Genomic DNA, 16,132 nt, shown 5'->3' on the forward strand with positions numbered 1-16,132 from the left:
AACGGGTGTAATAATAACTTTTATTTTATTGAAATTCCTGCTAAAATATGTGTATAGTTTTTGGTAAATGTCCTGCAATGCTGAGTCCAACAGTGCCATCTGCTGGTATGGGGTGGGGTTTGGTTTTGGCTTCTAACATGTGACCAGGAGGCGGGGTTTTGTCAGTTTAACCAGAGTACTACAAAGGTAAGACATATCTTTTGGTGCTCCACAAAATAAGTTAATTTTAAACATTATAACCCCAGCTGACAAATCTCTCACCATGCATAGTAATGTGATTGATATTGTCAAGCTGTTTTGATTTATTTTCGTTTTGTTTCTGTTTTACTAAATATTAATTCCCCTTGTAGAGATCAAAGAGATCAAACCCAGCAGAAAAAGCTAATGTTGTGACTCATCCATTTGCAGGTAAATTGTACCCATTTTTATACTCATTATTGTTTTTATTCCTATTTTTTCATATACATTAAAAAAGGATGATGTTGGTTAAAATTCAGAGTAAAGAAAAACATGTTGAATTCATTGTAAACGTTAAAAATCCACTATACGATCTCTTGTTAAAAGTATCTTGTTAAAATGCAAAGATTTATAAATGTATTGTGATATTCTAAAATGTATTTTCTGTAAAGTGAAAAGACAGCTCTTTGATATGCTTTGTTGTCAGTTTAACCAGAGTACTACAAAGAGATCAAAGAGATCAAACCCAGCAGAAAAAGCTAATGTTGTGACTCATCCATTTGCAGAACTGTAATAATAAAAACCTCATCATCCAGTCCAGCGTGAATGTGGATCTTTGGTGGGACACGTACAACGCGGTTACATTGGTGCCGTGACCCGTGACTTCTATCAAGCTCTCCGAACCGAGGACTGTCCTACCTGCCACATCATTTCATGAAGCCATCAGCTCACAGTATTTAAAACTGCTATACAGTGACGTGTTACGCAGGCGATTTTGACTTATTTACATCTTTGAAACATGTTTACTCAGAGCACAAGTGACGTTTCTGAGGGTGTAGCTGATCAGATGACAAATATTATTCAGGAGATAGGACATAAATTGGCTGATAGCATATTCACAAATATACAGTCACGTAATATAGTAGCTCCTAACGCTGCTGCCACACAAGATGTAGCAAACAGATTGAGTCAGGTGGTTACGCAGAGAAAGGTTAAGGAACCGCCGTCATTTATTGGGGATGGCTCAGACTCAATAACAATACATGAGTGGGAAGATCTAATGAGGACATTTATAAAAAGGAGTGATGTGAGACTTGAAGAGCAAGCAGAGGAAATCCTTATACATTTGAGAGGAAAAGCTAAAGATGTAGTTAGGTTTAGCATTAGAAACAGTAATATAGACGTCTATACCCGCCCTGACATGATTTATAGTCTTCTCAGGAAATACTTTAGCTGTACCAAGTACTCTGCTGTCCCGTTAGCTGACTTTTATTCAACTTTGCCCAAAGACCAGGAAGACCCCTATGACTACTGGCTGAGACTAAACAGAGCAGCTGACCTTGCCTCTGAGTGCTTGAGAGAGCAGGGCAAAACATTTGACAACCCTGAAATAGAGGTTACTCGCATGTTTATTAGGAACTGCCCATGCAAGGAACTGGCACTCACTTACAGATCAAAAACCATCGAAAAGTGGTCAGCATGTGAGGTACTAGAGGTGCTGAATGAATACCACGCTGAGAAGAGCTACAAAGCAAATTCCCTACAACAACCTGCGAATAGAGCGGAAATTGCAGTACACAAAGCTGAGGTGAACCATGGTCCAACCCTCGTGCACGAGCCACCTCAGACTTCGAGCCCACAGTATGTCTCTCTAACGGACGTTATTAGTATGTTGGAGAAAGTTCTGATACGTGTTACCTCGAACCAGTTTCACGAGAGAGGGGGAGCTCCAACCAGGCAACCTGGAGCCAGAATCAATGGTTTCACTGCCAAGCCATGTATCATTTGCAAAGAGGTCGAACACAGTGCTCTCTCTCATTGCCGAGACAAAAACCTTTGCTTTCACTGCCATGCCCCAGGGCATTCTCGACGTGATTGTCCAGTGACGAAAGTTGTCCCGCTGCCTCAGGGAAACTAACTGATCTGCGCTTAGGGGAGAACAGTGCAGATCAACTGAGTATACCTCCCACCACTAATGTGAAGCCTGACATGCAAGATAATAAATCAATTTATGAGATGTATAGCAACAAGATACCTCCATCGAAGAAGCTGATCTTTCAGGGGTTTCAGAGAATAGCGGAGACTGACGAACTGTTTTACACACCTGTACTTGTGCAAGAAGGCCCCACTTTCAGAGCGCTGTTGGACAGTGGGTCGATGGCTTGTACAGTAAGTGAGGACACGGCTAAGTCCCTCCTGCAGCAATTCCCTGATATGATGAGTTACACGGCCGAGGATTATGTCATTGTAGGCTGCGGTGGACACCAAGTTTCTCCCAGAGATATGTACGACATTCACGTCACAGTTTACGGGTGCCAAATGATAATACCAGTAATGGTGGTGCCAGGCCAGACAGAACAGATGATCCTTGGCAGCAATGCCATCAAATATATTTTGACTCAATTGAAAAGTACTGATGGCTATTGGAGATTAGTTTCCACTCCTGACAACGGTCTGTCCGATAACCACAGTCAATTCCTGTCGATGCTTTCCAACACAGAGAGATGGAGAGGTGATTGCATTCCAGACAAGGTAGGGACAGTAAAAATCAAGAGTTGCGTGACGCTGAATCCACGGACCGAGTACGTTATTTGGGGCAAGTTACCTGAGTTGGCCGGGACGTCTGCGGGAAGTACAGTGGTCGTTGAGCCAACCCAATCAAAGGCTGGGCCCAGACAAGTCCTTGTCGCACGAGTTGTTACTCCACTCTGGGGAGATGGATGGGTGCCTGTTAAAGTCTTTAATCCCACAGACAGAGTTGTGGTGCTGAGGAGAAACAGGAAAATTGCAGATGTGTCTCCTTGTATCGCAGCGGAAGACCTGCCCAATGCAGAGGAGGTCAAGTGCAACGTGCAGAGTGTACAGAGCAAAGAGGTCCGACCTAGGTCAGAAGAGGACATGATGCGTACATTGGAAGCTCTGGGACTGCAAGACATTGACCTGAAGTCATGTGAGGTTTCGCTGCAGTGTAAAGACAAGCTCCTTCATATCATCGAACAATTCGAGTCAATCTTTTCTCGCCATAAGATGGACTGTGGAGAGGCCAAAGAGTTTGTACATCGTATCCACCTTGTTGATGATAAGCCGTTCCGTCTACCCTACAGACGTATACCACCAAGTCAGTATGAAAAACTGAGGACAACTCTGAACGAGATGGAAGAGAAAGGAATTATTCAGAAGTCGACTAGCGACTATGCATCTGCGCTTGTTCTCATATGGAAGCGGAATGGAGAACTAAGGGTATGTACTGATTTCAGAAGGCTTAATGCAAGAACCATAAAGGATGCCTACCCACTACCGCATCAAGCTGATGCTTTGGCCGCACTTGGGGGAAATGCCTTTTTCTCCACAATGGATCTGACGTCAGGCTACTACAATGTCCCCTTGCACCCTGACGACAAAAAGTACACGGCATTCTCCTCACCATTCGGCCTTCACGAGTACAACCGGCTCCCTCAGGGACTTTGCAACAGCCCAGCAACATTTATGAGGATGATGATGTCAATATTTGGTGATCAGAATTTCATGAGCCTATTATGTTACCTCGACGATCTGATGGTGTTTGCCCCGGATGAAAAAAATTGTGTCCATCCAGCTGTTCCTGCTTGTGAGAAAGACGAGTTTTTGTGCGCAAATGGAAAATGTATCAGCTCCACATTGAGATGCAACGTCTTTAATGACTGCGAGGACTATGGCTCAGACGAGATCAACTGCAAAACAGAAACCAAGCTAAACGACTGCAGGAGTAACCAAACTCATTGTGGCGATGGGGACGAGGCCCACTGCGTCACCAATGGCACTGATGCCTTCTGTTCCTGTAAACTGGGCTTCCAGAAAACTGGACATCGCACCTGTAGAGACAAGAATGAATGTCTTCAGTTTGGTGCATGTTCTCATATCTGTAACAACACAAAGGGCTCCTACAAATGCAGCTGCTACAAATACTTCACAAGGATCAATGACACCTGCAAAGCTGACAACGTTAACAGTAGTCAGCAGGTTCTCTACATCGCCGATGACAACGAAATACGCAGCCTGGATCCTGGTATGCCCAACTGGCGTTATGAACAAACCTTCCAAGGGGATGCTAGCGTGCGGATTGATGCGATGGACCTGCATGTGAAGACCAATCGCATCTTCTGGACCAACTGGCACACGGGCCGAATCTCCTCCTATGAACTTCCGGGGCAGTCCACTTTATCGTCCAACTCACACCGTAACAGGAGGCAGAGTGCAGGCAGGATAACCAACCTACAGATTAAGGAGCTGAAGATGCCTCGAGGAATCGCCGTGGACTGGGTGGCTGGCAACCTGTACTGGACTGACTCTGGCCGAGATGTCATTGAAGTGGCTCAAATGTCGGGCCAGCATTGCAAGACTCTTATCTCGGGCATGATTGACGAACCATATGCCATTGTGGTAGATCCACAGAGAGGCACCATGTACTGGACAGACTGGGGGAACCATCCCAAAATTGAGACAGCTGCCATGGATGGAACCCTCAGACAGACTCTTGTGCATGAGAACATCCAGTGGCCAACTGGTTTGGCAGTGGACTACTTCAACGAGCGTCTTTACTGGGCAGATGCAAAACTATCAGTTATTGGAAGTGTTCGTCTGGATGGGTCTGATCCCGTCATTGCTGTCTCAGGCATCAAAAATAATCTGGCCCATCCATTTAGCATTGATATCTTTGAGGACTACATTTATGGTGTCACGTTAGTCAATAACTTTGTTTTCCGGGTCAACAAGTTTGGAAAAGGCTCCATGGAGACTCTCACCACGGGCATCAACCATGCCACTGACATTGTCCTATACCACCGATACAAGCAGCCAGAGATGAACAACCCATGTGACAGGAAGAAATGTGAGTGGCTATGTCTGCTCAGCCCCGGTGGACCTGTGTGCACCTGTCCCAACAAATTTGTTGCAGACAACGGTACATGTGTGGAGAGGTCCAGCCCGACCCAATCACCATTTTCGCCCCCCTCTGGCCCCTGTGACATTCAGTGTCTGAACGGCGGGAGCTGCTTCCTTAATGCACGACAGGTGCCCAAATGTCGCTGCCAGCCGAGCTACACTGGAGAAAAATGTGAGATCAATCAATGCAGGGACTACTGCAAGAACGGCGGCACCTGCACTGCTTCCCACACAGGAGCTGCGACATGCCGATGTCCAAAAGGTTTCACGGGCCCCACCTGCAACCGTCACACTTGTCAGAACTACTGCCAGAATGGAGGAAACTGCTCCGTCAACTCGGGTAATCAACCAACCTGCAGCTGCCCGACTGAGTTTCACGGAGATCAGTGCCAGTACAGTAAATGCGAAGGTTACTGCGAGAACGGCGGAACATGCTTGCAAACGTCCAACGGCACCAAAGTGTGCCAGTGCTCCAGTCAGTACATCGGACACCAGTGTGAGCTGAACAAGTGTGTCTTCTGTGGCACTGGCCGCTGTTTGACGGCCGCCTCGGGAGAAGTCTCTTGCAGTTGCCCCAACGGTCAAACGCAACCGAGCTGCTACACTTGCTTGGACTACTGCTCTAATGGACAATGTACTGTTGACAGTCGTACATTGTTGCCCCAGTGCAGGTGTCCCGCAGCATGGAGAGGTTACAGGTGTGATATTGTTTCTTCTCTGGATTCCTCTGCATCCAGTGGGAGCTCGACTTCAGTGGTGGTCCCGGTGCTTCTTCTGCTCTTATTGGCACTGTTGGTTGTCGGCGCCATCTTGTGGTACAAGCGGAGAATGCGAGGTGCTGAAGTTGCACTCCAACGCCTGCAGATGGTGTTTACTCGCCTTAAGGAACACAACCTCAAGCTCGCACCCAAAAAGTGTTTTTTCCTCAGACGGACTGTGAAATTTCTTGGGCATGTCATCAGTGAGGATGGAATTCGGACTGACCCCGAGAAAGTGAGAGCGATAAATGACGTACAAGTCGCTGATCTAATGGAGTCGGATGGCAAGACGCCATGCCCTAGTAAAATCAGATCTTTTCTAGGCATGGTGATGTATTTCCAAAGCTTCATTGAAGCATGTTCTGCGAAAGCAAAACCTCTGTTCAGGCTCACATCTGAATCTGGTGACAAGCATAAGCGCAAGAGAGCCCGCAAGAAAGGTCAAGTGAAGCTGACGCCTGCAGATTGGTCCGATGCATGCCAGAACGCCTTTGAAACACTGAAGCACGACCTCGTGACAGGTGTCACTCTGGCCCACCCAGATTTTGATGCGCCGTTTATTCTGGCTGTCGACGCATCCTTTGATGGGATTGGAGCAGTCCTGTCACAGCTGCCACCTGGTGGAAAAGTAGCCAGACCAGTCGCCTTTGCAAGTAAGACGCTCTCTCGCTCCCAGCTCAACTACCCTGCACACAGGCTCGAATTTCTTGCCTTGAAATGGGCGGTATGTGATAAATTCAGCCATTGGTTGAAAGGAAGACACTTTACAACGTGGACCGACAATAACCCACTTACATACATTTTGACCAAACCAAGACTTGATGCGTGTGAACAGCGGTGGGTAGCGAAGCTAGCTGCATACAATTTTGACCTGAAGTACATTCCCGGACCAAAGAACATCGTAGCCGACGCTCTGAGCCGTGAGCCATTTGTACGGTCATGTGTGGGTCATCGCCTTGTTACCGAGCCCTATACTTCGCTCTTGGACCAAGTCAACAGGGTGAACAACAGTACTGTGCAAGAGGTGTTCAGAGTATCCAACAATTGTCACGCTGTTGTAGACGAGAGTGCTGGGACATCAGACGAGTCAGTAAAAAGGGCAATTCCATCAGGCTCCAATGGTTCTGTGACATCAGAAGAGGTTGCTGCTGTCTTCAGTGCTCAGTCCACTGGTGGCGTGGGTCAAGTGATGGGAACAGACGCCAACTTCAATCTTCTGCAGAAGGGAGATCAGTCAACGGCACTCCCACAGAGTCAGCTTGTTGGTTTACAAGAACAGGACAACACAATAAGCAGGACCATGTACTTTGTGCATAGACACAAGAGACCTACCAGGCGTGAGAGAGCTGTCGAGTCGCCTAGTGTGATGAAACTACTGAAGCATTGGAGCAGACTCACCATACAGAATGGCATGCTCTACAAAATAAGGAAAGATCCTCACATGGCCAAGAAAATCTTCCAGTTTGTGGTGCCTGATTCATTGAAACAGAAAGTCCTTCAAGGTTTACATGACTCAGCAGGTCACCAAGGCCAGAACCGTACTTTGTCTCTGGTGAGGCAACGATTCTTCTGGAATGGCATGGAACGTGATGTTGTGAATTATGTCAAATCCTGTCAGCGCTGTGTAGTAGGGAAAACACCGGAACCACACAACCGTGCACCACTCAAGAACATAGTCACCTCTGAGCCTATGGAGTTGGTCTGTATAGACTTTTGGACTGCTGAGCAAGAGAACAAGTCTGTAGATGTCCTGGTCGTAACTGATCATTTCTCCAAGATGGCGCACGCCTTCCCTTGCAGAAATCAAACCGCCAAACAAGTTGCTCGCCGTCTGTGGCAGGATTTCTTCCTTGTCTATGGTTTCCCACGGCGTATCCACTCTGATCAGGGAGCTAATTTTGAGAGCAAACTGATCAAAGAGCTTCTAGAGATGGCAGGGGTGCAGAAATCCCATACCACTCCGTACCACCCCATGGGAAATGGCATCGCAGAACGATTCAACCGAACATTGGGAGATATGATCAGAACCCTTCCTCCTCAGCCCAAAGCAAAGTGGCCACAAATGCTGCAGCAGCTCACATTCTGCTATAACTGCACAGAGCATGAGACAACAGGGTTTGCACCGTTTTACCTAGTGTTTGGTAGGATCCCTCGTCTCCCTGTCGATGTCATGTTTCAACATGCTAATACCAATGATGCTGTTGTCAGCTACTCTGACTTTGTACGCCATCTGAAGAAAGATCTACATGAAGCTGCTCAAATTGTACAGAGGAATACTCTCAGAGAACAGACTCGTCATGCCAAGCTGTACAACCGTAGCGCCAAAGGATCACCTCTCGTCGTGGGAGACCGGGTGTTGATCGCCAACAGAGGTGTCCCGGGGAAACGCAAAGTTGCAGATAAGTGGGAGTCAACCCCGTATGAAGTCATATCAGTCAAGCCTGATCTCAATGTCTACAGAGTCAAGGATTGTCTGACGGGCAAAGAGAAGGTAGTTCACAGGAATTTGCTGCTCTCTGTTAGCTTCTTGCCCTGTGAGGATGATCTGGCCAGCGAATCTGAACACTCAGAGTCTGACGCTGCTATGCATGGAAGTGATGTATGCCCTGATTTACCTGACGCGGTTGAAGACAGTGATGTCCGTACAGTAAACTGGGTGATACAGGCAGGTGAAGAGCAAGTTCATCCAGAGGTAGAGGATAACTCACTAGACAGCAGATCTGATGCCCAGTCCGACTCTCGCAGTGTTGATACATCCAGCCGAGGAAGTCAGCACATCCCCGAACAAGATGTTGACCATACTTCAAGTGACAATACGGATAGCCCATCACAGTGCTCTGAAAACATGATCCCTTTGGGTATGGGTCTCCCAGACGAGACCCCATTGAACACTGACCATCTGGACGCAGACTCCCCTGATACTGACTGTTTAGACTTGACTGCCCCAGACCTTCAAGCTCAGGTTATTTGTGCTCTACCTAACCGTTATGGTCTTAGGGTCCGCCAGTCCATCAGGCCTCCTAGTCGTCTTATTTGTCAGATGAATGACCATGTGGCAGGTGACAATCATCTGTCCGCAATATCTGCAAGTTCCTAGTTTAAGTTCAGTAGAGATGCACTTTCAGTTTGAGTAACAAAGCTTGAGTAAGAAACAAGAATTGTGCCTATGTGAGCACTTACAACTACAGGAATAATGTTTGATATTTCAGAGATGTAACAGGCATCTTTGAGTCTGTGCTTAGTTAGGAGTTTGATCGCCTCCTTTCTTTTCACACTCCTTTTTGGGAGAGTTTTAGAACTGACATGCACTTCAGTTTGTTCCTTGTAATACTGTACCAGTTTTCGTGTCCTCTTTTTCATCAGTATTTGCCTTTTTGGCATGTGATTTTTTTTTCTGCTTAGTGTAGCACACCCATATTTAGCAGAATTTCAGGGGGGTGTATGTAACGGGTGTAATAATAACTTTTATTTTATTGAAATTCCTGCTAAAATATGTGTATAGTTTTTGGTAAATGTCCTGCAATGCTGAGTCCAACAGTGCCATCTGCTGGTATGGGGTGGGGTTTGGTTTTGGCTTCTAACATGTGACCAGGAGGCGGGGTTTTGTCAGTTTAACCAGAGTACTACAAAGGTAAGACATATCTTTTGGTGCTCCACAAAATAAGTTAATTTTAAACATTATAACCCCAGCTGACAAATCTCTCACCATGCATAGTAATGTGATTGATATTGTCAAGCTGTTTTGATTTATTTTCGTTTTGTTTCTGTTTTACTAAATATTAATTCCCCTTGTAGAGATCAAAGAGATCAAACCCAGCAGAAAAAGCTAATGTTGTGACTCATCCATTTGCAGGTAAATTGTACCCATTTTTATACTCATTATTGTTTTTATTCCTATTTTTTCATATACATTAAAAAAGGATGATGTTGGTTAAAATTCAGAGTAAAGAAAAACATGTTGAATTCATTGTAAACGTTAAAAATCCACTATACGATCTCTTGTTAAAAGTATCTTGTTAAAATGCAAAGATTTATAAATGTATTGTGATATTCTAAAATGTATTTTCTGTAAAGTGAAAAGACAGCTCTTTGATATGCTTTGTTGTCAGTTTAACCAGAGTACTACAAAGAGATCAAAGAGATCAAACCCAGCAGAAAAAGCTAATGTTGTGACTCATCCATTTGCAGAACTGTAATAATAAAAACCTCATCATCCAGTCCAGCGTGAATGTGGATCTTTGGTGGGACACGTACAACGCGGTTACATATATATATATATATATATATATATATATATATATATATATATATATATATATATATATATATATATATATATATATATATATATATATATATATATATATATATATATATATATATATATATATATATATAGAGGGAGATATAAATAGGAAGAGATAGAGAGAACAATAAAGAGAGGGAAAGAGATGATTAGAAAGTGAAAGTGACAGAAAGAGAGTGAGAGAGAGATAATGAGAAAAAGGAAAAGAGATAAAGGAGAGAGAGAAATAGGAAGAGATAGAGAAAACAATAAAGAGAGGGAAAAAGGGAAAATTAGAAAGAGAGAGTGAGAGAAAGAGAGAGAGAGAGAGGGGGGGTGGAGAAAGAGAACATGTAAGAAAGAAAGAGGAAGAGAGAGGGGTAAAGAAAGGAGAGAGAGAAAGAGAAAAAGGTAAAAGAGAGAGAAGGGAGAAAGAGAGAGAGAGAGAAATAGGAAGAGATAGAGAGAACAATAAAGAAAGGGAAAGAGATGATTAGAAAGGGAGAGTGACAGAAAGAGAGTGAGAGAGAGAGAGACAAAGAGAAAAAGGAAAAAGAGAGAAAGGAGAGAGAGAGAAATAAGAAGAGATAGAGAGAACAATAAAGAGATGGAAAGAGGGATGATTAGAAAGAGAGAGTGAGAGAAAGAGAGAGAGAGCGGGGTGGAGAATGAGAACGTGGAAGACAGAAAGAGGAAGAGAGAGGGGTAAAGAAAGGAGAGAGAGAAAGAGAAAAAGGTAAAAGAGAGAGAAGGGAGAAAGAGAGAGAGAGAAATAGGAAGAGATAGAGGGGACAATAAAGAAAGGGAAAGAGATGATTAGAAAGGGAAAGTGAGAGAAAGAGAGAGAGAGAGAGAGGATGGAGAATGAGAACGTGGGAGAGAGAAATCAAGAGGAAGAGAGAGGGGAAAGGAAAGGAGAGAGACAAACAAAAAAGCAAAAAGAGAGCGAAAGGAGAGTCGGAGAAATAAAGAGGAAGAGATAGAGAGAACAATAAAGAGATGGGAAGAGAGATAATAAAAAGGAGAGAGTGAGAGCAAGAGAGAGAGGGGGGGGTGAAGAATGACAACGTGGGAAAGAGAAAGCAAAAGAGAAAGAGAGACGGAGAAGGAAAGGAGAGAAATAAAGGGAAAAAGGAAAAAAGAGACAGAAAGGGGGAGAGAGACAGAGAAAAAAGAAGCTATAAAGAGAATGAGAAAGAGAGGGAAATGGAGATAATCGGGGAGAGAGAGAGAAAAATCAAAGGCAAAATAACAGAGGGAGAGCGAAAAAGAAAGAACAAGAGAAAAAGAGAGAAATTGAGAGAGAGAAAGAGACAAAAAGAGACAAAAATAAAGGCAGAATGAGCGAAAGAGAGAAAAGAAAGAGAGAGACAAAGAGAAAAAGAGTGAAAAAGAAAAAAAAAGAGAAACATAATGCTTTGCATTAAACCCGCACTGTTCAATTCTGGTCTCATCTGACCAGAGCACCCTGTTAAACATGTAATTTGTCTCTTGCATGTAACTTCCTATAAAAGACAAATGGGCCTATTCATGCTATTCTTTCAGAGAGAGCTTTCTTCTTGCCACTTTTCCCTAAAGGGTAGATTTCTGCAAGATGGCGTCTCGGCTCCTACCATGGGCGTGCCATGCCAAGGAAGCCCAACGTGAGCTCCACCACCTTGCGCGATGTCTATAAAACTCAAAACAGCGGAGAGCATTTCTCAAACAATGCCTGCCGTCCTCCGTCATCAGGGCCTTTCTGCGTCGTCGGATGTGCTGACTATCTTATCAGCCTCACGTCCCGTTCCCGCCATTCCTGTAAACAATATTTCCTACCAGGGTGCCCTGAACTTTCACTGCTCATTGAACTTAAGCCTACTCGGTGAAAATCTTCATTGCACTCAAAACATGTAACTTGTATTCAATCGTATAAAATCCTTTATAGTCGAATGTATGAAATCCTTCAACTGGCATGTTCTTTTGTCTGTAAATCTTGTATCACCCTTCACACGTACAATATGTTCGTCATTTAGGTCAACATTGGCTCACGCAGATGTCATCAGGGCACACCTGCAGTCAATTGATTGAGCTGAGAGAACAGGGGGCTAATACTTTTGCAACACCTACTTTTTTTTTTTTTTTTTGGTGAATGTAATATGAAATGTTAAAATATTTTGGTTTCACTTCTCGACCGTGGGAAATATGTTGATTCTTGGAATATATGTTTGGTTTTTAGCGTTATGTTTGATTATGGCAACATGACAAACAGTTTTGGGGGGGCCAACACTTTTGCTAAGCACCGAACAATGTTTCACTATCCAATGCAATTCAATTCGAGTTGTAATTGAAATAGGGTTCGAATAGACCGAGTTAACCGCTAAAACAAAATGGCAGTTAGAAATGAAATATAATAGACGAACACAATCCCCGGTGAGCATTTTTCCGGGCCATTTTGTCCTTTTCCGGGGGGCCACCCAATACCCGCGAGCACCACGTTGGAGACCCCTGACCGGGTCCCGCCAGGGTCCAAGAACTCAACAGTTTTGATAAGAGTTCTGCGGAAAAGAAGGATGGAATCTTGCAGCCGATGGTTCACGCCGCAGTCAGCGAAAGATATTGCTGAGTCATTGTTTGTCATGGTACCAGCCGTAGGGGTTCCACAAAATAAATGCAGACTCGCTGTAAAGTGCCAACGATTCCGAATAATTAAAGAGGCAGTGTATTTATGATTCCCTCGAGGAGGACCCAAAAAGTGCTTTATTTTCTACACACTTAAACGCTGAAGAACTCGCATCGTTCGAATTTGTTTTGGTTGATTTTGGTTGATTAATTTGGCGAATAATCAAAAATATATAAAACATTCAAAAAAAAAAAAATATTGAAAAATATTTTGCGATCCATTATCCATAATCGCATATTATTAGGAGCAGGGGCCAGCAGAGTGCATTTTTGTCAGGCCTGGATGCTCTTTTTTCTCAGGGCTATGAAGCAAAAAGTAATATCCACTCATGCATTTTTAATCCATTATCCCCGGTGACATATTGCTACATGTGGGCGGCGTCAATGCATGCTTAAGTTAGACTCACCGGCCTTTTTTTATTAGTATTTACATTTAAAATGAATTGCAAAAGCCTTTATCCATTATCCCTAATCTCATAATGCTGCGAAAGGGGATGAGCAAAAGACACTTATGGTCGTTAAGGCCCACCTAAAATGATAGGTACGGATGTGGCCGTGATCTATTATCCCTAGTTGACTCTATCCTAGAGCAAGAGCCAAAACAACGCATTATTTTGTTTCGCTTTGGCATGACAATGTAGCCTTTCAGAATGAAGTACACTGTTTTGCCCGAAATCCATTATCCTCAGTTGACTAATTCTGTAAGCAGGGACTGAGAGAGCAAATGTGTTTCATGAGTGGTGGCTTGTTTCCCCAGTTCTTTCTGCCTAAAATTAACAGTGCCCATGCAGACAAAACCCATTATCCCTAGTTGACTATTTCCTAGAGCGACGGCCAAAATAACGTTTTTTTTTGTGTGTTTCGCTTTGGCATGCCATTGTGGCATTTCAGAATGAAGTACACTGTTTTGCCCGAAATCCATTATCCTCCGTTGACTAATTCTGTAAGCAGGGACTGAGAGAGCAAATGTGTTTCATGAGTGGTGGCTTGTTTCCCCAGTTCTTTCTGCCTAAAATTAACAGTGCCCATGCAGACAAAACCCATTATCCCTAGTTGACTATTTCCTAGAGCGACGGCCAAAATAACGTTTTTTTTGTTGTTTCGCTTTGGCATGCCATTGTGGCATTTCAGAATGAAGTACACTGTTTTGCCCGAAATCCATTATCCTCCGTTGACTAATTCTGTTAGCAGGGACTGAGAGAGCAAATGTGTTTCATGATTGGTGGCTTGTTCCCCCAGTTCTTTCTGCCTAAAATGAACAGCATCCATGCAGACAAAATCCATTATCCCCTTGTTGACTATTAAGAGACCCACTCCTTTTAGGAATAGTGTGTAATGTATTATTTAGAGTGTATAATATAAACCAGCATCTTTGAAAACACTTGTAGGTCCAGGAATTAGCAATTTTTATCTACTATGAGGGAGTTAACAAAAGTGTCAGGCATCGTGCTGCTACGGGTACCCAAAAACCTCAAAAAACACTCGTTTTTAATTGGTTTGCACCATACAGCAATATCTAGTGCTAAACTAAATCAAACTGTCTCTTTAAGGAACTCCTTGAGTTGAGCAAGCTGTCTAGAGGAATGCGACCTCGTCTTACTTACGCCTTTGTTTTTGTTTTTCATTTTTACTTCACGCGTGGCAAGCTTCTTTGGCTTTCCCCAAAATAGCAGCAAGGTCGGTAATTTGCAAAAGTAACAAAAAAGCAGCCAAATAAATTCTGTGGAGCGAAACAAAAACAAAAGAGTGCAATAAAAAGGTTTTTCTTCTCTCTTGAGAAAGTTACTTTCACAGAGAAGATGAATGATGAAATAGTATGAAGGCGAGAACATTTTCCTAAAACAACTTGAGCCTTTGGCAAGCAGAAAAGCTTTTGTCCGGCACTTTCAGCCTACACCTAAGATCCTGAGTTCAAGCCTAAGCTTGACCCGAAGTCAATCCTTAGGTTCTGGTCGGAGGGAGCTTCTGTCTCTTTTTTTCGACCCGCCATTATTCTTCTTTTTGTGTGTTTACACGGTGAAGGATTTTATACATTTTACAATGAAGGATTTTATACGATTAAATACAAGTTACATTTATCAAGTGCAATGAAGATTTTCATTGAGTGAGCTTCAGGTCACGCTGTTCCAAATTCGGAATTTTTTGGCTGGGGAATTTTGATAACAGGACTCTTACGAAGGACGTCAGGCATTGTTTTGATAAGCGCTCTGCTGTTATGAGTTTTTCAGACATTGAGGCGAGGGGTAGGACCCCACGTGGGGGTTTTCCTGGCACGCCCATGGGAGGAGCCGGCACTCCAGCTTGTGGAAATGAAATGAAATGATCTGCATTTATATAGCGCTTTTCAAGTCAAGACTTCCCAAAGCGCTTTACAGTGTGCTTCACATTTCCCTATAGCGGCAGTGCAGCCGTGTAAGGTGCTAAACTGCTTATTGGGGGTATTAGGGGTTCAGTGTCTTACCCAAGGACACTTCGACATGTAACTGCGATCTCTTGATCCCAAGACGAGCGCTCTACCTCCCGAGCCACTGCCGCCCCGTGAAAAAACGTGGGCAGAGGAAGAAAGAAAGAAGATCGAGGGAAGATCGAGAGAGAAGGCTTGACAGAGACTCAGGCGACACTAATTCGGCTAATTCGATGGAGTTCACTTAGTTAAATTATTTAAGAAATTAAATCTGCCCTTGTGTGGAAATGCCGGTATCTTGTCCATATTTTCCTATCAAAAAAACGAGCCCACATTTTTAGGAGAATGCAGGTTGTGTTTGGTTAATGGGGGTATTAGGGGTTCAGTGTATTACCCAAGGACACTTCGACATGTAACTGCGATCTCTTGATCCCAAGACAAGGTCTCTACCCCCCGAGCCACTGCCGCCCCGTGAAAAAACGTGGGCAGAGGAAGAAAGAAAGAAGATCGAGGGAAGATCGAGAGAGAAGGCTTGACAGAGACTCAGGCGACACTAATTCGGCTAATTTGATGGAGTTCACTTAGTTAAATTATTTAAGAAATTAAATCTGCCCTTGTGTGGAAATGCCGGTATCTTGTCCATATTTTCCCATCAAGAAATGAGCGTGCATTGTTAGGAGAATGCAGGTTGTTTTTGATTAATGGAGTCAGATAACGAATTCGAACAATTACGGTATTTTAATATTTGAATTCCTAACAACAGTCACGTTTAAAGATTAGTAAGACAGGCTTTACGTGTCACCACCTTTTCTACTTGTATTCCTTAAACAAGTGCTTGAGCGTGTAAATCGTAAACCAGGTATTGCTGTACTTGCAATAGTCGAAGTAATCCTCAACATGTTTGTAAGTACTACCGAATCCCAAAATCCT

General features: G+C 43.8%; 1 protein-coding gene across 1 annotated transcript in view; it reads left to right on the forward strand.

Moving 5' to 3' along the window:
- Positions 1–3,675: 3,675 nt before the first annotated feature.
- The window catches only part of LOC148350345 (low-density lipoprotein receptor-related protein 1-like), a 118,032-nt gene continuing 105,575 nt past the window's right edge, over positions 3,676–16,132 (forward strand). Inside the window, exon 1 of the mRNA XM_088320000.1 lies at positions 3,676–5,964. Coding sequence (XP_088176126.1) covers positions 3,676–5,964 — 2,289 coding nt within the window. The remainder of the gene's footprint in view (positions 5,965–16,132) is intronic.

Source organism: Urocampus carinirostris, chromosome 16, assembly GCF_059441175.1.
Source record: "Urocampus carinirostris isolate Australia breed hairy pipefish chromosome 16, RoL_Ucar_1.0, whole genome shotgun sequence".
NCBI classification, from domain to species: domain Eukaryota; kingdom Metazoa; phylum Chordata; class Actinopteri; order Syngnathiformes; family Syngnathidae; genus Urocampus; species Urocampus carinirostris.